The 26,593-nt window shown below is 41.5% G+C and overlaps 1 protein-coding gene across 4 annotated transcripts in view; it reads right to left on the bottom strand.

Annotated features, from left to right (window-relative positions):
- The window catches only part of PRPF4B (pre-mRNA processing factor 4B), a 42,284-nt gene that overhangs the window by 11,936 nt on the left and 3,755 nt on the right, over positions 1-26,593 (bottom strand). For all 4 annotated transcript variants that reach the window (XR_008306138.1, XR_008306139.1, XM_053245454.1 and 1 more), the window contains exons 2-8: positions 20,359-21,555; positions 16,684-16,854; positions 16,112-16,264; positions 12,823-12,904; positions 8,881-9,091; positions 8,565-8,638; positions 7,494-7,584 (exon numbers count right to left, since the gene is read on the bottom strand). Coding sequence is in view for 2 of the 4 variants with exons in the window: in XM_053245454.1 (XP_053101429.1) it covers positions 7,494-7,584; positions 8,565-8,638; positions 8,881-9,091; positions 12,823-12,904; positions 16,112-16,264; positions 16,684-16,854; positions 20,359-21,555 (1,979 nt within the window). In the remaining 2 variants the exon portion in view is untranslated. The remainder of the gene's footprint in view (positions 1-7,493; positions 7,585-8,564; positions 8,639-8,880; positions 9,092-12,822; positions 12,905-16,111; positions 16,265-16,683; positions 16,855-20,358; positions 21,556-26,593) is intronic.

The raw sequence follows: 26,593 nt of genomic DNA, 5'->3' as shown, positions 1-26,593 counted from the left end.
AGGGAGCTGTCTGTAGTCAGCATCATGGACAGAAGTGGCAGGGAATGGCATGCCTTTTTCTAGGAACTGCACATCTGTCCAGCAACAAAGGGACTGTAGAACAAATGGTGGCAGGGTAAACCATTTGTTTTGATTGCCAGAAACAGGTTTGAACTTCTATAGAAACCATAGTTACAGTTTATGCATCCGAAGTCGTGCATTGGGAATAGTAGCCATGCAGGAAGCCATGATACCCAGCAGTCTCCAAACAGACTGAGCACATTGCGATGGACTGCAAAGGAAAGCAGTGATTAGCGTTATGATAGTCGCTTTCCTGTCATTTGGTTGATAAACCCTTTTTGCACGTGTGTCTAGGACTGCCCTTATGAACTGGATCCTGGGCTGTGGGATGAGAACGGATTTCTTTAAGTTCACTGTGATAACAGATTGAGTGCATAACTTACATGAGAAACTATTTCTCTGCAGTTCAAAATCATTTCCCAATCATACAAATTAGGGATAAATTGCTATGCACCGCATCCTCAGGTGTGCTATGATCACACTGACATACTTCATGAAGACATAGGTTATGGTGGACAGGCCAAATGGCAGTATGGTGTATTGATAGCACTGCTGCCCTATTGTAACTGTAGGAACATCCTGTTTTGGGGGTGAATTCCTATATAAAAACAGGAATCCTTCAGGTCCAACATCACAAGCCACTCATCCCCTGTGAGTTGGGGAAGAATGGATTGCAAGGAGAGCATCTGGAACTTCCTTGTTTTTATGAACTTGTTCAATTGACATAGATCCAGAATGGGGCGAAGACCCCCCGTCTCTTTTGGGCAGGATCCTGAGTAAAAGCCCCTCCTCCAAGGAGAAGGGTTCTGTAGCCCCCTTTCAGAGCAGTGATAGGATTTCGTCTGCAAGTATTGAAGTTGAGCAGGTGTATTTGATGCCTGTGTAAATGAGACAGCTTGAAAATTTGATGGCATAGCCAGTTGTGATGATGGATAACACCCAGGCATTGGATGTTATGTGATGCCACTCCAGAGAATAGGAAGCGAGGTGAATAAGAGGTTAGCCGGTAAGATACTTTGTTGCCCAAGCTTTCAAACGAACTGCTTAGAGTGGTCCTGAGGACAAGCTTTTTGTTGATGTCTTTAATTGGGGGGAAATTGTCACTCTGGAGTGTACTTTGAAGGCTTCCTAAAATCTCTGCATTCAGTGGGCTTGTAGTTGTACTTTTGCTGTCCAAAGCACTCAAATCTTTAAGAATAAGACTGTTGGGTAGATGACTTGAAAGCCATATATTTTTACTTTTTCAATTTCTCCATCGTTTCATCAATTTGAGATTAAATAATCCAGTGCCATCAAAAGGAAGAGTTTCTATCTTTTCTTTCATGTCATTCTGTAAAGGTGTAGAGCGTAACCATGCATGTCTTCAAAGTGTAATGGAACCTGCTAGCGAATGAGATTCCATTTAGGAGTTTTGAGTTTGAGCCCCAACACTGCTGCCATATCAACAACTTGGACCCTTTAAGAATTGACCTCCTTAGTGGGGGAGCTTGAGTTTACCACAGACTTGTCTTGTGATGGGTCAGGTGGTTCTCAGTAAGAATAGACTCATCATCCAACGACAGGCTAGAGTCATATTCATACTCAGATGTGACTTTATCATTGTCCTTATCTTTTACAGCTGAAAAGACTTGAGGTGGAGAAGCAGGAGGACACACCGGAGCTGATGAAGGGTAAGTATGCAGAAACTGCGATGGCTTTACAGGGATGGTTGGAAATGGAGGAGTCAAGGGTCTTTTTAAAAAGAGAGGAATGAGGCAGAGTAGCCTGTGTTTCAGGGATCTTGCCAGATTTTCCTTCAGCTTACTGGACTTCCAAAATTTGTATTCCTTGAAGTCATAAGACAATCCTGCCTGCTTATGGGCACTAGGAGATATGATAGTGTGAAACCTCTCTTGCAGTCACTGCTGGTTTCCTATTTGCTTCCGGGTCTAGTTCAAAGTGCTGGTTCTCACATTTAAAACCCTTCGGGGCTTAACATCTGCTTAACTTCAGGACTGCCTCTACCGGCCAGTTCTGTCCCATCCTGTGAGATCTTCTCAGGCTGCCTTTCTTTTGGTCCCTGGTCTCAGAGAGGTCCGTAGTACTAGGGTCCGTGCAAGGGCTTTCTCTGTTGCCGCCCCTTCACTTTGGAATTCTCTCCCCTCCCCAGATTCGGTCTGCCTTCTCCCTTTCAGCCTTTAAGATCTTATTGAAGACGTTTCTTTTCCGTCAGGCATTTGCCCTTCATATCTCCCTCTTTCTCTTTTCTTTTTTTAAAATCTCGGATGCTGTTCTTGCCGGTACACCACCCTGAGTCTGTGGATTGGAAGGTATATTAAATCTTTTAATTAATAAATAATAAATAAATAAATAAAATCCCAAGGATAGTAGGTAATATGGGTAGCAATACCACCACAAAACCCTGATATAGCCAGGATCCAAGGCACCCAGGGAACTCCAATAATCTACTGGATGAGCAAAAGAGGTATCGTTAGGTGCTGAGTGGTGAAAGCGCTCCCACCAATGAGGCAGAGCAGCGAGAGGTCACTTTTGCCAAAGAAGCAGAAGTAGTCTTTGGAGGAATATCAGAGTCATCTTAGTGATCGAGTCCAAGAAGACGGAAGCCACTGAAAGTGGAGGCAGATAGAGTACTATTATTAGAATCAAGCAAAGACTTTAATGCCTTCTCGATAGTATGATGCCCAGGAGTTGGGGAGCCATCTCTGGATGACCCAGACTGGGCAGGAGAATGTTCCACAAGAATTGCTGATGGTGGTTTCGATGGTGCTTCAGTAGAGATCTCGAAATTCGAAGTTGAGGTCGATGTCACTGTAGCAATGGGTATCATTCCCACAACGAAGGTCAGGACTGCAGACGTTGAAGTGCAATGGCCCAGATAAGTGAGGTCAAAGTAATGAGCGAAAAGGTCTGTGTCAGTGTCAACAACAGGCTCGACATTGAAGGTTTAGGAGTAGACTTTGAAGGCTGATCTGTCTTATATCTGCCCTGAGCAGTAGAAGGGGACAGAGTGTGAAGCAGGATTGTCCATGTCGAAGTCAGCTTTTGCTGCATCAACATCAAGCCCGGCTTTGACAATGACAAAGTCGACATCGGAGGTTTCAAGCGCTTATATGCGACTGACGTTGAGGGTCAAGAGTGCTTCGGGCTGGAAGACAGTGAACTAGTATGTTCTCGCTTCTGCTTCTTGTGATGTTGATGGTGAGGGTCCCGGTAGTAGCAGAGGGCTTCTTGAAGCCCGAGTCCCCTTTAGGGTGATGAACAGAGGAACCTGACATTGCCCCTGAGCCAGAAGGGCCGTGGGGTTCATGGCGAAGATGCTGTTCTCTTAAAATACCCAGGGTCTAAGCTGTTTAGAGCTTTATAGGTTATAACAAAGACCTTGTATTTTGCCCAGAAACTTATTGGAAGCCAATGTAGCTCTTTCAATACAGGAGTAATATGGTCTCTCCGAGATGACCCAGAGACCAACCTGGCTGCCACATTCTGTATCAACTGCAGTTTCCGAATTACATACAAAGGCAGCACCACATAGAGCACATTGCAGTAGTCAAGCCTGGAGGTTATCAGCAAATGTACCATTGTTTTGAGGTCGTTCAACTCAAGAAACAGACACAACTGATGAATACTGTAAGTCGAAGCAGATAGAAAGCACCTCTGGCCACCGCCTCAACCTGGGACACCAGGGAGAGGTTAGGATCGAAAAGCAACTCCAGACTGTGTACCTGTTCCTTCTGGAGAAGTGTGGCCCCATATAGAACAGGCAGATCAAAATCGCTGCCCAAACTCCGACACCACGCAATAAGTACCTCTATCTTATCTGGATTCAGTCTCTGTTTGCTATTCCTCATCCAGCCCATCACTGCTTCCAAGCACTCATTTAAGGAGGTTATGTCTGGTGATGCTGACATGGAGAAACAGATCTCAGTGTCATCAGCATATTGATAAACCCCTGCACCAAATCTGCTGATGATCCCTCCCAGGTTTCATGTAGATGTTAAACATCAGAGACAATATGGAGCCTTGAGGGATACCATACAAAAGTTCAGCTTTTGAAGAGCAACACTCTCCAAGGGACACCATCTGGAATCTGTCCAAGATTCTAAAGCAGTGACTCCCACCCTCAACGCTCCAGAAGGATACTATGGCCACTAGTATAGAAAGCCGTTGAATGATCCAAAAGACCAACAGAGTCACACTCCCTCTGTCAATTCCCCATCAGAGATCATTCATTAGGCCAGCAAAGGCAGTCTCTGCCCCATAGCCTGCCCGAAAGTCAGTTTGAAATGGGTCTAGAATGAGATAATCAATTTCCTCCAAGACTGCCTGGTGTTGGGAGGCCACTACACTCTTAATTACCTTGCCCAACTATGGAAGTTTGGAGATAGGCCTATAGTTGCTTAACTCTGAGGAATCCAATGCAGGCTTCTTCAGAAGAGATCTAAGAATTGCCTCCTTAAGGCAAGGAAGTATCCTGCCCTCCCTCAGAGAGTATAAGCCATGTTGGACAAGGGTCAATAGAACAGGTGGTAGGTTGCATCTCTCCAAGCAGCTTGTCCACATCCCCAGGAGTTACAAACTGAAACGGACCGAGCCTAACCACGTAAGAGGAGTTGCTGCTCACCTCCATATCAGACACTGCAGTAACTGTGAGATCTGAATCCAAGTCAGCCAAAATTTGAGATATTTTATCCACAAAGAACTCATTTAAAATGTCACAGCAAGTAATTGATGGTCCCAAATTCTGATTTAAGAGAGGAGGGGCATGTACTAGCCCTCTCACAACCCTAAGCAACTCTGCTATATGTGAGCTTGTGCATGCAATACAGGCATAAAAGAATAGTTTCTTTGCCAAACATACTGCCTGAGCATAGGTTTTCAAATGCACTCTATGTTGTAATCTGTCGGACTCAAGTCTAGCATTTCTCCTCTTGCACTCTAGTCATCTATCTTGCTGCTTCAGCAAGATAATTCTTGCTTCGGCAAGACCTCCTGTAGTTCTTCCATACACCAAGGGGCCAATTTTGACATGGGTCAGAGAGGACGCTTAGGAGAGATCACGTCTACTGCCCTGGTGCATTTGCTGTTCCAGCTCTCCACCAGGGCATCAACAGAATCACCAGCAGAGCCAATAGGTCCAGTTCAAGGTGCTGGTTTTGACCATTAAAGCCCCAAACAGTTTGGGCTCTGGATATCTGAGGAACTGCCAGCAACCAAGGTTGCTGCCCACTTTATGAGGCCATCTGGGGCGCTCTGTTCCAGATGCCGACAATGAGGGAGGCTCAGCTGTCGTGCACACAGGACAGGGCCTTCTCAGTTGTTGCCCCCAGACTCTGGAATACTCTCCTGGTGGCCATCCACTCAGTCTCCATCACAGTTTTTAGAAAGCATGTGAAATCTTGGCTTTTTACCAAGGTTTTTATATGATTGTCTATTTTATGGCTATATTGTGCTTGTTTTTTAATCAGATCTGTAGTTCTATATTCTTGCTATTTTAATTGTGTAGTTCTGTAGTCTTGTTTTAACTTTTGTGTGAACCACCTTGAGATTGTTTTAATGAAAAGTGGTTTAGAAATTTAATGATATGAGGAGCAACAGCATGACAATCTTCTGAACCATGAAGTGTGGTTGTTGAAAAGAAACTGAGAAGAAAGGCGCTCTCCTGCCAAAAATAATGGACGGAGCCGAAGAGCACCTCTTGGAGCTTGATAATCTTCCGCCGAGCTTATTGTTCAGGCGCAGAATCCCAGGTTGGACATGGACCACCTCAAAAGTCACAAGTTATCTTCTACACACAGTGAGTAGAGGTGAGAAACTAAAGCCCACTCCTGAACTTAACCTGGATAGCATTTGAGTAACATTTGAATAAGCCCTCTTTAAGAAGGCACAAGATGAGGCTAGGGATATAGAAGCTCCTCCTTGACTTCATATACACCATATTTGGTAAAGGAGGCAGAATACAAACCATCTTTGAAAAAAACTGAAAATTAGCAAAAACAAAGTATTTGCAGTACAGGAGGACCTCATTAATTGCGGGTCCAGTACTTGCGGTTTCACGTATCTGTGGTCAGGTAATTAGCACCCAACCTCGGTATGCGGGGGGAGGTGGGTGGCCACCTTTTTATGTCTCATTTAGTTGAAAAGGTGGGGCAGAAATCACGATTATTATCCAGAAAAGCAAGTACCAAACATCTGAGAGATTTCCTCCAAAACTGCCCAAACAGAACTGAGCATTAGCCTGAATGAGTCTTAGTTTTTTTTTAAAATGGCAACTCTTTCAAGAAAAATGATGGGGGAAAATATATGCATGTAGACAGCAATTTCTCTTTGAAGAACTCTTGTGCCAAAAACTCAAAACATTTTAAACCTGGGAAAATGTAAATAGGGGAATGGTCTCTAAAGAAAGTTTAAAACTATCCCAGCTCCTCTTTATCATACCAAGAAAGCTCACCAAACTTTCCATGCAAAGAGGGTGACTGTGTGGGAACTAAACTAGCATGACCCTTTGTTGCCAGCCCAAAGGAAATACGGATGTGCCTGAATTGCAGTTCGAAGCATAGTTTGAGCATTTTTAGGGAAATTAAAAAGGGGACTTCAAGGAGAGCAGGTGCTTACCTGTTCTCCACACACTGTCAGCATGCACATGGTGTCCACAAATGCACGGATGCCATGTGCATTCTGACAGTGTGCGGGGCTTTTGTGGATCAGCGCCACCCCAGAAGGAAGCTGGAAGGGGCGGCAAAGAGCCAATAGGCACTTGCTCTCCTTTTTCTTAAAGTCCCCTTTTAAATTTCCCTAAAAGTGCTCGAACCACACTTCGAATTGTGGTTCAGGCATATCCCTAAAAGAGAAGGTTTACTGGAATTTCTTGTGCTGCAGAATTGCTCTGCCCACTCAATGTATTTCTGCTTTGCCTGCACCAAATCAGGATCTTTGTTTTCAGTAGTTTTTCCTTGAGTTAGGAAGGCTCCATGTGAGAAAACAGAAAGAGACCCATTAACTATGCTGAAATATAGTCAATGAAGTTCTGGGTGGCAAGTAAAGTATCAACTGGTTTTTGTGCACTACTCTTCTGGTTTCAGTAATATGGATGCATGCCAATATTTACTTCTAGAGAAAGACTGCAAGAGCGTAAACTACCCTTGAGTCACCAACACTGCATTTTGACAAACAATGGTATATGTTGTTATCTCAGTTGAAACTGCATTTTTGGGGAAATGTTTAGCTTTCGTGATGGTGATTATTTATTTTATTGCAACTTTATTCTATTTTTATGCTGTGCTGCCACCTTGAAGGACTGACAGAGGCATTTAGTGGGGTGCAAATTCCAAGAATAAAATGAAATAAAAATTCTATCACACATTTTCTTTGATACCTTAAATTCAGTAGATGCACTTCAGCGGATAATGTATGGAAAATATAAGAAGCATACTTACGATAATACCCCTCTGCATCTGTCCAGTTATCCCTGAGATTGGGGTTTTCTTTAAAGTCTTTCCCAATGCCAGCAGCCCTAAGGCGTGCACTCTGGAAGAAAGCAAATATCATTTAGCCCTCTTCATTTTCCACAGAGTACATAAGAACTTAAAACTGCTCTGCTGGATCAGGTCCAAGGCCCATCTAGTCCAGCATCCTGTTTCACACAGTGGCCCACCAGATGCTGCTGGAAGCCTACAAGCAGGAGTTGAGGGCATGCCCAGTGGATTGTATACTAATGTTTTGCAGGGCATTGTTCCCTTCCATTTGCAGAATGAAACTTTCACTTATGTGAGGGGCAGTGTTTGCACTCACATGGGTTTTTTAAATCTCCGCTCAGTTAATTTTAGATCCCACTCAAAATGAATCAGGAAGGGCCCACTCTGAACGCACATACTGCCTTGATGCTACCTCATTCCATGCACAAATGAAAAAATTTAGAGAACACTGGTGAGGGGTCCCTCTACAAGCAGAAAGGGTCCTTGAGTAAGTGTTATACTCCTCCTGTGACTGGAAGGAGCCTTTGACAATGGAGCCTTGCTTCACGGAAGGTTCGGCTACAACCCAATATATTTAAAATACGCAAGTTTATTAATGTTAAATTCATACTGCTACCCAAGTATGTTTAATTGATTGATATATCTGTTCATAGGTATGATCTTGTATAATGGAAAAAACAAGTAAGGTACAGTCAGAGGGCAAAAATGCTCTGTACTTCAAATGTGGATCTTCAACATTCTTCAACTTTAATGAGATATGGATATAGTAATTGTGGTATAATAACCCCTAGCAAGAATATAGCAATGAAAACTGTCAATGACTAACTTTTTAATGATAATGAGTAATGTTTCAGAAATAAATCCAAAGGAAAAATGTGTGTGTGTGTGTGTGTGTGTGTGTGTGTGTGTGTGTGTGTATATATATATATATATATATATATATATATATATATATATATATATATGGGGAGAGAGAGAGAGAGAGAGAGAGAGAAGCACTTCAAAAAATTGATAAAATAATTCAATACCTACATCAAAATATGCAGCAAACATATCATCTGATTCTGTGAACATATCAGGAGCTGTAATTTTCTTCTGAGATGAACCTTAAAAAATGTTTATAGTGTTAGCATTAAAACGGGAGTCAATGGAATGAGAATGTGAGACAAGTCTAGCATCAACTCTCACAGATTTAGGATTTATTGTCACAATACTATCAAAGAATATCAGTCATTATTTTAACAATGGCTGCAATACAGTCCAAAATGTACATGCATAATCTCCTATGACTTCTTAGGACGTAAGCATATTTAAGAACACATTACACAGGAATATTGCTGATGCTTACCATTAGTTTGCTCAACTGCCATGAGATTGTGCTTGGCCTTCACTGAGGCCTCAAAAGTGTCCACATTCTCCCGTTCATACTCTTTAACATCAGCAGCTACCCTTTCTAGAATGTCATCAGGAGAGTTTGAGCGACTGCGAGTACTACTCTGAGGGCTGCTTGGTTCAGACGGCATAGACATGTTACTGTCTTCAGCTAAGTACTTGTATTTCTGAAAAGAAAGATGTTTATCATTGAAACCATTAATGCAATCTAAATTAGAGTTGATTATCATACAACCAAAATTAGATTTTATTTTCCAGGGCAAAGAAAACAAACATGACAAATCAAATGGCTGTCATAAGAAAATCCCTGCTGAATCAAGCCCAAGGCCTATCTAGTCCAGCATCTTGTTTTACGCAGTGGCCACCAAATGCCACTGGGAAGCCCACAGGCATGCCCTCTCTCCTATGACTACTCCACTGCAACTAGATCTTGCCTCCAAGGCTGGAAGTGGCCTATATCCCTCAGACTAGTAGCCACTTCTTACTCCTCCTCCATTTAGAGAACTGTCCATTTATTCCTACCCTCTGTTTCCTGCCCTTCAACCTTCAGTTACTAATCCACACATGAACCTGTCCCCTTATCTCATGACTGCTAGGTTTTCTCACGAGTCTTTCATGAGGAACTCATGAGGCGACTTCCATGATAAAGAAAGCATAGTCATCGCTGCAGGCAACCATGAAATGATGCCCGTGAAAATAACTGAAAAGACCTTGGTACCACAGGGTCTTGAGCATGCAAAGGTGACATCAGATGCACAGGCAATGCAGTCCCTGTCATAGCAATATGCAGTGGCGACATCAATGGCATTTTGGGAATGGTCACTGGAATTTCTTGGACATCCTGTTCAATGTTGAGGCCACTGCTTAAAAAGCCTTGAAAGGTCAAACCCAAGGGCGTGCTGTTTGAAGAATCCAGCATAGCCAGTAAAGTATTAGCTGTATTTGGATCCAAAGTGGCGTCATCATCCTGATCATGTTCTGCTGTGAAGTCAATCTAGTCACCTCTATCCACATGTTGTTGTGTTGAAGGGGACTGCACCGGTGTTTGATACTTATCCTTCTAGGTGGGACTGCAGTAAAAGGTGAGCACGGTAATGCTGTCGATGTCGTGGTCAGTAGGTATTGAAGGCAGTTGATATTGATGTTGACATCGAGACCGAAAAATGGGAGTCCTGCTCCACTGACGCTGTAGTCGTGGATGATTCCGGTGGCAATGTTTTCAAAGCTGACATCAAAGGCTGTTCTCTCCATGTTGACGGACCAGCCGCCAATGTCAAAAGCAGACTTTAGCTTTGTAGATAGTTGGTGTCCTATTCTGACTTGCTTCAATGTTTTTTTATGTAACAGAGAATCCTTCTCCTCATCCAAGGAGTGTCTCCTTTTTTAATCCTTATGTCGATAAGCTGGTTTGGGGACTTCCTTTGGCTGTTTGAACTTCGGCTCTGTTCAGTTTTGGACTGCATATCAGCAGATTCCTGAAAACTTGATGCCAAGCCCGGCAATGTACCGGCTCTTGATATCGATGTCGAGGGGTAACTTAGGCTGGATGGTTGGTGGATGTAGCACCTCATCGTATAGTGCTGCACATAGACGCAACACCCAATTCCTTAAAGTATTTTGCATGCTGCTGGGCTGGGCTGCTCCCCTAAGCACAGGAGGCATGAATTATGGTAGTCTGTTGGTGGCAATTTAGCTCGGCAGTCCACACAACGCTTGAATGTTTTTTTAGTCTCCATCGCTGTTAAAGGCACCCCCCTCCCGAAGCTTGTCTTGCAGCACCAAAAACAAAAATCCAAAATACCGTAACCAGTCCATTAAACGACAGAATAGCCAAAAAACAGTCCAAGTCCAATAGGAATATATAATTCCTTATCTTTCTCTCAAATGAATCTAGATGAACCGAGGCGGCAGCAACGAGGTGTTGACACATTGGCAGTCAAACAGAAACTGAGAAAATAGCACCAACTGCCAATTTCAACGGTAGCACTGAGCAGATGCAAGGCAGAGAAGCTAGTCAATCTACTCGCGAGGTCCCTGCGCAGCTGCATAATCCACTCATTAACGCAACAGATCACATTCCAGATCTTTCTGTTTCTAAGCAAATGTAGCTGGGCAAACAGAGAGCCCAGCTGCTAAATACAAATAACATCGCTCTGGGGCAGCGAAGGTGTAACGGACTGGCAGGTAAGACCTGCTGTCCTCCTTTTAAAGTGCCTGCTCTCCACTGCCCCTGATGTGCACAAAACACTTCGTGTACATCCCTAGTAGATAACCTGATAGTCTCAAGGATCCTGTTCACATCCTCAGGCTGAAGAAGTTGGGGGTGGGAACCCCCCCAAATAGAACAAACAGGCACTGCTCCAAATCATGGCTGATGCAAGCAATTTTATCTGCAATGTGCTTTGCAAATAGGACAGAGGGGGCCATGAAAGTCTCCTGCAACTAAATGGAGGGGCAAAGATGCAATAAGCTCCACACCACCAGAAAAAACTCCTCAGGATAGTTCTCTGAAGTTCCCTCTTTGCTGACATCATTGCCAGAGTATCCTGATAATGGGCTGTAGCCTGTTTTCAGTTGGATTTCTCACACATGCTTCTTCAGGCACTCCAGCTGTCTCTCCAACTGTTTCACTGCCAAGAACTCCATGGAAAACCATGTATTACTAACTGTGATGGGACATATATAGGAGCTGGTGAGTGAGTATGTGAGTGTGTGAGGGTTACCCTAGTAACCAGGCACGGAAGGTTCAGAGGAGGAGGGGTTTAAAATAAAGGAAGTTGAGACAGAGAGAGACAGAAGAGAGTTGGAGTTAGTTGCATTGGAGTAGGAGGTGTTTGGAGCTGAGGGCCAAGAGATTGGGGTGTGTGTTCTGAACAGGATTGTTCAGGGGGTTGTGTGGAACTTGAAGGGTGAATGTGTGGAGGCTGTGGAACCAGCAGTGTACCAGGCAACTCCTAGTAGCAGACAAGGTCTGGAAGAATTCACTAAATTTACAAACCAGTTTTAATTACCTCTTTCCCAGTTATCTCACCCCGCTATCATGGAGAGGAGAGCTGGTCTTGTGGTAGCAAGCATGAGCTGTCCCCTTAGCTAAGCAGGGTCTGCCTTGATTGCATATGAATGGCAGACTTGATGTGTGAGCACTGTAAGATATTTCCCTTAGAAGATGGAGCTGCTCTGAGAAGAGCACAAGGCTCCAAGTTCCCTCCCTGGCATCTCCAAGATAGGGCTGAGAAAGATTCCTGCCTGCAACCTTGGAGAAGCCACTGCCAGTCTGTGTAGAAAATGCTGAGCTAGATGGACCTATGGTCTGACTCAGTATATGGCAGCTTCCTATGTTATAATTCATTCAGATGAAAAGAAACACACAGAAAGCTGAACAGTGGATGCACCTGGTAACTTAATAGAGAAGCCTGTGTGCCCTGCTTTGCAGAGATCTTTATTCTAATCAGTAAATAATAAAATTTATTCTTTTTATTTTATACCTCAAGTTTTGTTTCATTTATATCCTGCACTCGTGAGGCTATGTAGCCAAAGGTGTTGAGTACCAAGAGTAGGGTAACAAGAATTTATATGGTGGCAGCGAAGGGAAGTGAAAATTAAATAAATTCCCAGAACCTGGAGACTAAATGGTCATAGAACAATATAAAAACAAATCACTTCCCTGGAATTGAGAGTGGTGTCAGGGAAGGATCCTTACACTAACTGAAAACACAACTACTTTAAAATGCTAGAAAAATATTGCAATATCTTTATAGATCATTTTAACAACCTCTACAGGCTTTGGCAGCATACCTTTGATTACAATTCTTCTCCACCAGATATATTAAAAACCATCAGGTCTTTGTGCAGCTGAGTAAGCACTTTTGGGTCTATGTAAGCAAGCACTATCACATACCTGCACAATTGCTTGCCTCTGTAATCTTCTCTGCTCTATCAGAGCTTCCTCATCTTCTTCTTCAACATCAAAGTCTTCAAGACTATTTTAAAAAAATGCAATTATTGACATATCCACTGATGTAACAGTTTATACTTCAAAATCTTGCCAGGAGCATTCAAAGCATTTTTCTTTCCCAGTAAGCCAATTAACAGAGGAGATTGCTATTTTTTTAAAAAAAAAAAAATCTGAGTTCCACTCAAGCAAATTTTATTCCTTTTCAAATGTATGCCTTCTAGTTTTCATTTTATGTCTCAACAAAACAAAGAGAAGATCTTCAAATAGGACAAATGTGTCTGCTCAAGGTTCAGGTCAAACAGCAAATAAAAGAATGTAATGATTTTGAAGTTCATCTCACTGACTAAATGAATCTGAGTCAAGTAAAACAAAAGGTTCATGGTCACAAGTTCAATGGCAAACTGTAAACATTAGCTAGCAAGAATAAGGTGTACTTTTCTAGAATGTCTAGAATGGTTTTCTGAAAATAAAAAGCACAGAAGATAATGCTGAAGATAAACATCTTAATGAAGAAAAATTATTATGAGTCTGGTGACCAATACTTTCAATCCTAACTACATTTATTTAGAAATAAGCGCCAGTGATTTCAGTGTAAATAACTTTCAAGTCTGTGTGGAGCCAAAGCCTTCAAGTTTGAAAAAGAGAACCAAAAGTATCCAAAGAACTGTGAAAATTGATTCTGTGAGTCTGACCTCTTTTTAATAAAAAGTAGTCCTCCTCCAAGCCTTATTGTAATCTACTTTCAAAACTGAAGCAACTTTCAAAAGCAACTAGCTATATGGCATAAAAGTCCATTGTTCAACCCCACCACATATATACACCTGAACATCAAACTGCACTGTGAGAAAATTTCTGATGTGAACCCAAGCAGCTCTTTGTATCCCAGCCAGAATCTGCAATCTGCTGGATTGGTTATAGGAGGCATTACATTATCCAACCAACTACAGACTCTGGGCACAACCCGAGGAAGCTAGGTACATTTATTTCTTATTAAAACTCAGTGGGACTTGTGTGTTCAACAATGTACTTCAAGTCTTACTGGCTTTAAAATTACAAGGAAAGTTATCGCTCAATGGCATTATGGTGTTCAGTACTGTGTCTACAGAGATTTCCGCCCTGTAGAAGCAATACAGTCTAAGTTTTTGAGGTCCATTTTTAGAGTACCACTAACGCTGCCCTCCATTTGGAATCAGGGTCTATTTCACTAGAGGCTTGAGCCTGGTTAATTAAGATCAATTTCTGGCTCAAGTTGACACGTTGACACTTTGACCTGAGAGCTTAGCTCCCTTGACCCAGGCTGGTAATTTTTATTCAGGCAGGATGAGAATCCTTGAGGAGAAACTCCAGAGTTACGGACTATCTCCTCCAGCTTTGGTAACCCTGGGTTACCCCAAGGCGATGGAGACCATAAAATACCACATTAGGGACATTGACCTTCAGAGGGACAATAGTATGGACCTCTTACTGTCCAGAGGTCAGAAGTTATAGTCAACAACAAAAAATATTTATATACCACTTTTCAACAAAAGTTTCCAAAGCAGTTGACATAGAGAAATAAAAAATAAATGAGATGGCTCCCTGTCCCCAAAGGGCTCACAATCTAAAAAGAAACACAGACAGACACCAGCAACAAATACTGGAAGTACTGTGCTGGGCGTGGAGGGGACCAGTTACTCTCCCCCTGCTAAATAAAGAGAATCACCACGTTAAAACGATGTCTCTTTGCCCAGTTAGCAGTTAGTAAAGATATCTCTCTCCAGGAAAATATCTCTACAATCTTGTTACAGAAAATTACTGGAGAACTTTTACTTTAGCTCACTTTAATGTATTACCATTGGCCCTCTTGGAAGGGAGATACCTCCAAATACCACATGCAGAATTGATCTGTCCTTGTCAATCGGGAGTGGTTAAACCGTAGATCACATATTATTATACTGTCAATTCTATAGAGACATCCATCACTTTTTTAATAACTTCCATCATAATCAAATTTCCAGGTAAATCAGACAAATTTTGCACCTCCCTTCTCTCAGATTCTAATACTGATATCACCTTTAATGTTGCTAAATTTTGCAGTGGGGCTTGCTTTAGAAGGAAACAGGTGGTCAAATATGCAACAAATTCCTAAGAAGAGTGCTGATTTTCAAAGCTGATGTGTAATAGGCTTGAGCCCAAACCATTTGAGGCCATTATAAAGGCCTCTGAAACGTTTCGGCTCGGGGGGTGTGTGTCGGCATTTCGGCGCTGGTGGGGGTGGTACTTTAAGGGTGGGGTGTACTCACCCCTCCAGCCGCACTTCCCCCGCCAGCACTCCGTTATTTTCAAGCCCCTCGGGGCGGCAGTGTTCCTCCCTGCTGCCCCGAGGGGCTTGAAAATAACAGAGCGCCGGCCGGGGGGTTTGAGTACACTCTCCCCCGCCCTTAAAGTACACCCCCACCCAGAGCCGAATCACCTCTGGGCACATCCCTAATGTGTAATGAGTTAATGATTAAGGTAGTTTTATAGTAAATAGTAACAGCCCTTATAACTCTGGATTTTGTTGGTTGCTACGTATGCTGCTGTTTTCTTCTGGTCTTGGACTGTACTGCTACAACTTACTTACTAACTATTGGCTTTAAAAGAAATTAAGCATATGTAGCTTTTTCTGTACTGTGCTCAACTATCTTTTGGCAGTAAGCACATGTATGAAAAAACAATTGCTGAGTCTTAAGCATTTAAACCAATATCAACAAACTGATCAGATGTTTTGGATATAACTAACATATGGCACTATAGCTTCACACTTCAAAACCTACATATACAATCACAGAAAAGTAGCATAAGATGTCCATCAGACACAGCACAAATTTTACTATGTATGTTAAAGCCCAGGGAGAAGCTCCAACTTTTCTCTCCATCTCAAAAGAGCTAGGGGTTATCATTTGGGCACTAGACTATCAAAGTACTTGACATACAGAGGCAGCCCAGCACCAAAAAAGGCAACCCTGCCCCTCTTCTAGCATAGAGCCAGAGAGAGGGGTGAGGATCTTTCCCAAGCTGGAGATAAAGACTGCAACTGCTCTCATCATGCTCACCAGAAGACAACAGAATGCTTGTGGTGAATAGAACTGCGGATACCCGACTATAAACATTAAAAGAAGAACAAAATAATTTAATTCTTTACATGAATTTACTTCTAGGACTATACTTTTATGGGACATTACAACATGGGGCAATAAAATTCAGTTCTTACTTTTCATCTGATGAGGATTCTTGCTCAACCTTCATCCCTTCAGAAAGACTTCCTTTAAACTTATCTTCTATTTTGCTCCTACTCCTCCGTCTATGGCCACCCCGTGACCGGGATCTCCTCCTAAGACGAGATCTACTACGTCGACCCCTATCCCTGAAATTTAAAAACAAAAAATGGAAGAAAGCTGTGGAAAATATGACATTTATCTTTTAGATGAACACATAAGTAACTCCTGTGTTTAGTCTTGAAATTATTGTTTTTAAATTCATATCAATTCCATCTAGGAGTAAAAATGTTTAGAATGGGATATATTCTGCTGGCCTTGGTGTAGCAGCTAGACAGAATCCATGATATGGATCAAGGCACTAATGTGCTTTTTGTTGGGAAAACAACAACAGTAAAATCAGATACTGTACTAATCTGAAACGAAGGGTAAGATAATTATGGAATTAGCCAAACATACAGCTCAGGAAGGCGAGAGGGAGAACAACTTCTTAAAAGAATGGTTATTAGTTAACATAAAACAATTATTTTTATTTATAAATTATTGTACAGAATTGCAGCATACATACCTTCTTCGAGGAGATCTACTCCTCCTTCTTGGAGACCGGCTACGTCGAAGAGGTGAGCGCGATCTTCGTCGAATGGGAGATCTGGATCTTCTTCTAGATGGAGACCACCTAGGTGGACTGGTGTCTTTTGATCTCTCACGTCTAGAGAGGAGATCATCTCTAGCACGTGTTCTTGAAGTTGGGAGAAGAAATATTGTAAAAATAGGAGCATACAAAAAACAGCCACAGTTCTTTATGAAAGCTCAAGTTGAAATTCAATTGTTAAGGGGAAATGCCTCTAGTGGATGCACACAATAGAAATATCAAGACTTCTCTAATGCCCCATTTAAAAAGTAACCCGTTTTTAATATGTTTATTATCACAGGCATCAATTGAAACTTTCATTTCAAGGAAAAATACAACTTTGTCTGGGCAGTGGCCATTTTCTTTGGAACCATGATGCAAAAAAGGGTGGGGGGACCTACTGTCTCCTCCCCACATGCTGTGGTTCCAATGCTGATGATCCTCCCCATAGCTATTTTAAATTTCTTTTAGAAACACAAATGACACATTTAGTATCAATTGTAATTTGACAGGCCCTGAGCAGCAAATACCCCAATTCTAAGCACACTAAGAGCCAAACAACATGTTGCTTTTAATGCATAGTTATCTGTGTGCATACATGTTTTTCATTTTAAATAGCAGCAATGGGGAAGGGGGAGATCAGGATTAGGACCCTGTGCACAGGGAAAAGATATATAATCCTTTGTACTCACATTACATTCCTTATGAAAATTCTTTCTTCCCCACTCAAAAGCTGTTAGCCCTGGGAAGGAATCTCCCATTTATTTAATTTATATACTGCCCATCGTAAAGCAGCTCAGGGTGGTTTATATTAAAAATTCAAACCACTTAAAATCTTCTATATATTTATTTCTCCTAGGAGTACCCATTGCTAATCCCATGCGTGGCAGCTCTCGCGAGAGTTTGCGAGCAGCTGCCAGACTAGCGACGGGTATGGAGAGAGAAAATGGCACCCGCCCCTGGGCTGGCCGGTGGGGAGGGAGAGCGCCCACCCCCGGGCCGGCCAGAAAGAAGGACAGGATGAACTAGGGGCGCAGATGCTCTGTGCCAAGTCAGCTAGTATTAACATAAAAACACAAAAGTAGTTAAAATATTAACCTAAAACTAGTTTTACCCCCATTAAAAAACCAGTTAATTATTATTAAGAGCCAGGCTGAAAAGATGGGGTTTTTTTGCTCTCTTGAAGGCCCATTGGCATCAATAGCAACTTATCTATAAGGGTATAGTTTTAATCTAAACTGTAGCGTGAGTGAAAGGGCTAAATAACCCCACAGCCAGATTGCTCCCACTTCCACAGCCACTACAGAATTTTAAAAACACATGCAAGGATGAACTGTTCATTTAAAGTAATGTGTGGCTTGGCCCTAAGTAGAAGTAAGTTCCACTGAAATTAATGAGTTTCATTTTAAAGTAATGTGTTTAGTATATATACATATGAGACTACACTGATCAATACATTAGTGTCCACATATACTGGTATAATTATATTGAACAGAGGAACACTGAAGTGCCCCCTAACAGTTCTAAATATAAAGTTCCTAAAGAGAGTCTGACAGAGCAGCTTGAGAACTACATTTGTGGTTTAGTCCGTACACCACGAAAGAATGGAAAAATTTACAAAACCAGGACCAAATTCTGGCTTATGAGCAGTGTCCCCTCTAACATGGATTCCCAGATGTTGTTGACTACAACTCCCATAATCCCCAAACAAAAGCCAATGCAGGGATTCTGGGAGTTGTAATCAGCAACATCTGGGGATCCCTGTTAGAGGGAACACTGCTTTTGAGAATGACACAGTTTTAAGGATAACTAATGTTCTATAAACACATAAGAAATGCCATAGTGAGCTTGAGGCACCTAGCTCAGCATTAAATCTGCTACCTGTGGCCAGGCTTATATGACAATCAAATTCAAAAGCAGAGCCTATCGCTGCTTGTCTCTTTCTCTGGTTGATCTCCAGCATTTTATGGTCAGTAGTATAGTGTCTCTGAAAATCAAGTTTCAACTCAACTATCATGGTTAGCAGCTACCCATAGACATATCTGTCTGAGGAGGTCCGTCTCCAGCTACCGCCAACTCATTTGGTGGTCACACACAGACGGGCCTTCTCGGTTGCTGCCCCGAGATTGTGGAATGCGCTCCCTGCTGAGTTACGATCCTCCCCATCTCTGGCTATTTTAAAAAAACATTTGAAAAGCTCTTTTTTTAACCCAAGCTTTTTCAGGTTTTTAATAAAAAATACTGTTAGTTTAATTTTATGGCTTTTTAATTATTGTATTGTTTTAACTTTATATGCGTTTTATGTTGAACTGTTTTAACTTTTATATGTGTTTTAATTGTTGTTGGCTGCCCAGAGACAGAAGTTTGGGCGGGGTATAAATTTGATAAATTAAATAAATCAATAAATCTACAGGTAACCATCCATTCCTTTAAACCAGCAGGTTTTGGACTACAACTCCCATCTTCCCCAGCCATAGTAACCAAAAGTTGGGGATCATGGGAGTAATAGTCCAACATCTGTAGGAGGGCCAAAGTTGTGCAGTCCTGCTTTAAACAAAAGGCATCCAAAAAGCAAGACTAGGTTTAATGACCAGCAAAATATATGGACCTCTGAATTCTCTTTTATGAAGCATTTTTCACTACCACCTTCCTCACAATCTAGAAAACCAGATGTGCAAAAGGGGGTAATCTGGTTTTCCAGAGTCCATAATGAGAAAACAATTTCCACCAAAATCAAGAGAATGGCACTGCTGTAAAAACCAACAATGCATCAGCTCACACATAACACTAAGTCATTATCTGACACTACGGGAAACCAGAATTTAATCCTGAATTGCAGAGCAAACACAAACCATACCTTACCAGTTTGGAATGCAATGCGAAACTATGGTCTGCTGCAAACCAGGATATAATTCATTAAGTGGGGCACACAAAGTGAGGATAGAGAACAAGGCTCATCCTGTAACATGAAATCACTGTTTGGCATTGTGTGTGAATCTACATTTTATTGCAAAAGCAATAAATTAGTAACAAAATTTCATGCTATTACAGGCCCATAATTACATAAAATTATTTTTATTTACCAATCATATTTGAAGTTTAATCACGGTTTTGTGCAATGTACATAAGTCTTGGGTTCACATGTTCCTCCATTGTGCACAAGCAAAGGAAGTTTTAAACTTCTGGTCCTGGTTTCGTACAAATCAGGATTTCCCAAGATGTCCAGATGTAGCAAGTTCTGGATTGCTCTAGCTAGAATTGAGAACAAGCCAGGATATGAAATTCATCCAGTTTTGTATCCTGGCTAGTTCATAAACTCTGCTTAGAACAAGCTGGGATTTTCTACCTCTGGACATCACAGCAAATCTCAGTCTGTTCCAAACCAGGACTGGAAGTTTAAAACTTCCTCCACAAAAGGCAAGGAACATCAAAGCCCAAGGCTCACTTAACACTGCATGAAACCTTAGTTTCACATGACATCTGAACTGGGCCATCCGATTCTTCTGACAGCCATATCCAGAGGGGATTCTCAGAGGTGATAACTGATTTCTGAAAACCTAGTTCTCATCTCTCTTTTTAATGCATATATATCCCTAGTTTCATTAAAATCACCTGGGAGAAGAAAACCGTCTCCTTTCCGATTCTCTTCTTTTTCTCTCTACTGATCTGCTCTTTGCTCTCCTAACAGGAGACCGATTTCGAGATGGGGATTTACTCTGTTTAGATCTGCGATCATTAAGGAGAGGTGATCTACTGCGCCTTAGCTTATCTCGTGGTTTTGGAGACAAACTTCTTCCTTTAGGGCTGCGACCAGGTCTTCTATTTGGAGACTTGTTTTCTTTCCCGGATGAAGCATCTTTAGAAGGCGATTTAATAGGCTTCTTTTCTTTCTCAACCTCTGACCTCCTGGATTTTCGATCTTTGGACCTTGATCGTGTGTCTTTGGATTTGCTTCTTTGCTCTACTGGAGATTTGGATTTTTTGCCATGATCTCTACTTTTGCTTTCATTAACAACTGGAGATTTTTTACGATCTCTTGACTTTATCTTATCTTCTGCTTTAGCCTTCTCCTCTGGAGGAGACTTGGACTTCCTATTTTTCTCTTGAGAGCGCCTTTTAAGAGTTGGAGATTTTGATTTTCCTACTTGGTCTTGAGACTTGGTTTTTTTAGATGGGCTTTTTGATTTTCTTCTCTCCTTTGATTTGCTTCTATTTGTTTTCTCTTTTATTCCATCAATTCCTGTCTTGCTTTTCTTTTTATCAGTTCTGTGTCGAGTCCTTTCTTTTGACCTGCTCCTACTCCGTTTCTTTGAACTAGTTTTATTGTCCACAATTTCTGGTTTCCCCTTGTTTGATGATCTAGTTGTAGATCTAGCCCCATTTCTCACCTTGTCATTGATTTCTCCCTCTTCCTCAGAACCAGACTCATAGCCCTGTAATATTAATCCCATTCCAGACTGAACCTTTCCTTCCATCAACTCATTTTCAAGTTCAGCTTTTAGCAATGCTCTTTGTTTCTCTAAGTCTTCTAGAGGAGCTAAGAAATCAATTTTAGTTCTTTTTGTTGGACCATCTTCTTTGTCCGAGGCATCAAGAATCTCCTTTCGTTTATGTTTCTTATGTTTATGCCTATGTTTATGCTTTTTGTCCTTGTCTTCTTCTGAAGAATGTTTATGTTTCTTATGTTTGCCTCGGTGTTTATGTTTCTTTTTTTTATGCCGGCTGTGCTTATTTTGAGGTTGTTCTCCTTCTGAAATATCCCCATTTTCTTCATTTGCACTTTTCTCAGAAATATCAGCATCTTCAATTCTGCAAATAGAAAGAGTAGGTCAGAAACTGAGATTGATCAAGCAGAACAGTCTTTGTTGACAACAAAATAATTGGATTACATTTTCAATTCACATAATTCTTAACTTGCATTCCAATAATGTCACTGAAACATTAACTCAGGATAATATTAAGGATATCACACACAACTAAGCTGCAATTACGCAGTAAGACCACAGCCATATATTAGTGCAGAGAAACAAGATCACCATCAGAGCACAACCATTTTTACTTCTTTACAAGAAGACAGTAAGACAGTCAAGAGCCTTGTAATGAAATGACTCTGAAAATATGTAAAGTCCCATTGGAACATCTTTCAAGTACACTATGGCCAAGAGCCTTACAATGCAATCCTATGCACTCAAAAGTCCTATGAAATTCAATGGAGTTTCCTCCCAAGTAAGCATGCATAGAATTAAAGTCCAAGCATATATATGTGCTGATCCATATTTTTTTACTTGATGTTCCAGACTTGCTTTTCTGGATTAATTTTTAAAACAGTAGCATTCATCACGTGATCCACTAGCTAAAGAAAGCAAAATATTTTCAAACTACTAGTGAGGACTTAGTTGTGATGAAGTTGGTTACCGATGTTGGGTTCCCAGAGAAAAGTGTTGCTTGGGAAACAGACATTAGCAGCTTCAGACAATAGGAAAGGAGTGGAAATACTAGCTTGTGATGGGAGCAAATGCTCGCTGGGAACTGGCAGTTTACACCAACTACACTTGCTGCTAATTGTGTGAACTTGCCCTTAGAGCTCCTTAGTGGCATTTTCTGTGACCTTGCAAGAGAAGTCCATAGGATGTGGCAGTTGACTGTGCTTGTTCCCTCCTGCAGCCATCAAGGGCCTTGCTCCCAATAAGAATGTAGGGATGTGCATGGAACCACGGAGGCATGGTCCGGCACTGGGGGGAGTCTAGCTTTAAGGGCGGGAGGGGGTAGTACTTCCCCCCCCCGTCACTCTTCCCCCTCCGGCGCTGCACTTAAAAGCAAAGTTTTGGGGGCGGCAGCATTCCTCCCTGCCGCCCCTGGCCCCATCGTTGCCTGGCAAAAGCAGAAGTTGCCTGCATGCATGCACCCGTTGCTGTGCGTGCCCGCCACTGCCCTGTGCGCTGCACACGTCACACATTGTGTGCGCACACAACATGTGACGTGTGTGGCGTGCACACAGTGGCGATGGCCACGTGCGCGCCGCAATGAGCACATGAGTGCTGGCAACTTCCACTTTTGCCAGGCAACGACGGGGCCAGGGGCAGCAGGAAGGAACGCTGCCGCCCCCAGAACTTTGCTTTTAAGTGCAGTGCTGGAGGGGGAAGAGCGGCGGGAGGGGTAAGTACTACCCCCTCCCACCCTTAAAGCTAGACTCTCCCCACCGGACTGGCCAGGTTCTGAACCAGTTTGGAGGCCTCTAACATGGCCTCCAGACCAGTTCATACACATCACTATAAGAATGGGAGTCAGTGTTATTAAATGTATAGGCCACAGTACATATGTTGAGTAAATGAGTTAGCTCTGATTAGTTCTTTTTTAAAAAGCAAATTTAAAGCCATAGGCAAATGACCATTTTGCAAGTGGCTGAACTTAGAGATGGGGAGAAGAAGGCTCCCAGGCCTTTGGAAGCAATTTTGACTGCATAAGAGCTAGATGCTGTTTTATCCTAGCCAAGATTTATGGCTGGTAGGATTTTATTTTTAAAAATTCTTTCAGAATTCTGGACATTTTTAGATAAATGTTAAGTACCGAGTTTCCTTAAATAACAATAATTTCATACCATACATGTATCACAATATTTCTTTATTGAAATAAAAGTGTGTATTAAAATGTATGTTAAAAGTGCCTCTATGCAATTTTGAGTTCACACCCGCAGTGAAAATTCCTTTTTAAAATGTCCTGTGCTGCCTCCTGGCTCAGTCAGGCTAGTCCTCAAAGTCCCCCTCCCAATTCAGTGCTGCAAAGCTCCACAACCCTTTGCACATGTTTAGAATCACTCTATTACTTCAGCCAACCTTGGGGCTATTTTTTTAAAAAAAAGTGTTATCTATTATTCATGTTTTTCATCATTCTGAAAATTGTATGACAAGTGTAACAGTCATTTCAGGTAAAATAGCGTGGGTTCTGAGTTCTTTGAGCTTATTTATTTATTTATTTACATTTATATCCCAATCTTCCTCTGAGGAACTCAGAGCGGTGTACATGATTATTTTTATCCTCACAAAAAGCCTGTGAGGTAGGTTAGGCTGAGAGATACATGACTGGCCCAGAGTCACCCAGTGAGTTTCATGGTTGACTGGGGATTTGAACTCGGGTCTTCCCGGTCCTAGTCCAACACTCTGACCACTACGCTATGCTGGCTTATAGAAAAGAAACCCACTAATTGCATATTAATATGAAAAATTATCCGAGTACACAATTTGCTTTTTTAAAAACACATTTTTAAACAATCAATTCAACTTTTTAGTTATTTCCTTTTTGGCTTACTTTAAATTAACTGAAATTGAATTATGGAAATTTTAACAATATTTAAGGCTAACAAATATTAACTTTTAGTTAAAAGTTTTCATTAACTTTTCCAGCAACTGAACTGAAGCAAAAACAAGATATAAACTGTTGTTGTGGGGCTGAATAGCTTATATTTTGCAAGTTGCAACTCTGAGTTGCTTCATGTCTAGGAGGAAAGCTGATATAGTAGTGAGGAGTACAGTAGATTACAGATGCATCATACCCTTCCATGAATGAAAATGTATCCACTATCCCAACAGGTGAAGTGATTAGTGGATAAACAAGATTTCTCTCCATCTTCTTTCCCTTAGATAATGACTGCTGATATATAAACATTCTCTGCATGTTTTTCACTTGAGAAAACAGTGAAAAAGAACAAATCAGTTCTAACAAGAAAAACAAGTTTTATATCACTTCTGCTGCAACAGATGCCAAATCTCTTTTTAAAAGTTGTGTTTGATCCTGTTACTGGCTGTGTTGAAGCCTATTATAAAGGGATCTGCAATATGAACTCAGCTTTGATACTTGAACGCTGCAGTGCAAACTAGCTACATTGTTTAGTTTAACAATGAGAAGTAGTATCACAAATGCTGCTGGGGTCACCCAAACATGATAGCTGATATACTTAAATTGTCTGTGCATAAGAACATTTCATGTGCACAAGTGGAGTGATTTCTGCCAACCCACACTTTGCTCTGTGCCCCTGATGCTGCCCCAAAACATATCCCTGAATGTCCTCTAATCCTCAAGGAGCAAATTTTCAGGGAGGGAGCACTGGGCACGACAGAGGAAAGCGGGAGGTAGGTGGGAGAGACCGGCAACTATATCAGTACCCACACAAAGACCACCTAATGGCGCAGCGAGGAAAAGCTTGACTAACATGCAGAAGGTTGCTGGTTCAAATTCCTGCTGGTACTATATCTGGCAGCAGCGATATAGGAAGATGCTGAAAGGCATCATCTCATACTGCACAGGAGGCGGCAATGGTAAACCCCTCCAGTATTCTACCAAAGAAAACCACAGGGCTCTGTGGTCGCCAGGAGTCTAAATCGACTTGACGACATACTTTACCTTACACATGCAAAACATGCTTGTGCATGTGTGACAATATTATGTGAGTCAAAATGTTTGTTTAGATTGAACTAATAATTTCATTAGAATAGAAATTCTGAATTATCAAATTGTCATAGGGTTAGGCACTTGACTGATCAACAAAAATTGGGTATTTGGTCAAGCATTTTTATTAACACAAAATATGTTAATCAACAGATTTGATATATTTGTTAATTATTAAAACAAACTGGTAAACCATTATTGTGATAATTAACTTTTGAAAAGCTGGAAAGCGTCTCTGTCCGAGTACAATTCCTCACAGCAGTTTTACGGAGAAGGCAGACAAGTAAGCAAGACGGAGTAAAGAGCAGTCCATGACCTTTGAACAGATTACTGTTTATATTCCTATTTGGCAAAGCCCGCAATTATATAGAAGATGACTGGTAGGAGCAGCTTTGCTATGCTGCTAAGTTTACTTTCAGCTGCTGCAAGACTCAGAAAACAACCCTCACAGCGACCCTTGCTGGCAAATGACACCATAATGAAATTAAAAACTACCATCTCTACAGCACCATTCATAGAATATTAGACAATACTTCATTGATTGCTGACCATATGTGACCAGTCAGTTTACTAGTGTGAGAATCCTAATACTAATAGTAATTGTATAGGGCTTTCAAGCGTTCAAAACACTTCCAATGTATTAGCCTGTTGTATTCTTTACAACAACCCTGTTAAGATGTTATCCCCATATTACAAGATGGAGGCCGAGACTCAGAGGAAATAGCATGCCTAAGGCAACTTATGGAGTTCATGGAACAGGTGGAGATGCAAACTAGGGACTTCATGGATTTGAAGTTCAATTCCTTAGTCACTATGCTACACCTGCTCTCAAAAGTATGCATCATTTGTTTAGCTATTGTTTCCTAAAAGAAATTATTGTCCAATGTGGCTGTGTCAATAAGATACCATATGTTCATTTATGGCTGCCAAAAAGACTGTCCTCTAGTCTAAAACTATATTTAGGCATCTTAGCAACTATCCTAGTTTGAAACTATTCTTCCAAAAGTATCCCCCAAACGGAAAATTCTTTTTTAGCAGCTCATATCTGTGAGATTATCTGCAGTCCATCCTTCTTGCAAACCAACCCTGTTTATGTACACTTAGCATTCAGTTCCACAAAGTTCAATAGCTTTTATTTTCAGGAATGTATATGCAAGTATGTAGACTTAGAATCAAATGAGTTGGAAAAGACCCCAAAATCTGTGGTCACCTAAGTTTTCTCCATCAGATGCCTATCAGCTTCTTCTTGAACATCTCCAAGAAATTGAATCCCACAAACTTCCAAATTAAATGAGAGCCAACAGTAATTCAGAAATTGAAACAAGCTTAAATACAGTGGTCCTTCAACTTACGTAAATAATCCATTCCGAACACACGTTCGGAGGTCGAAATTTTCGTAAGTCGA

This window comes from Hemicordylus capensis, chromosome 4 (assembly GCF_027244095.1).
Source record: "Hemicordylus capensis ecotype Gifberg chromosome 4, rHemCap1.1.pri, whole genome shotgun sequence".
Classification (NCBI taxonomy): domain Eukaryota; kingdom Metazoa; phylum Chordata; class Lepidosauria; order Squamata; family Cordylidae; genus Hemicordylus; species Hemicordylus capensis.
This window is presented reverse-complemented; position numbering and strand designations above follow the sequence as displayed.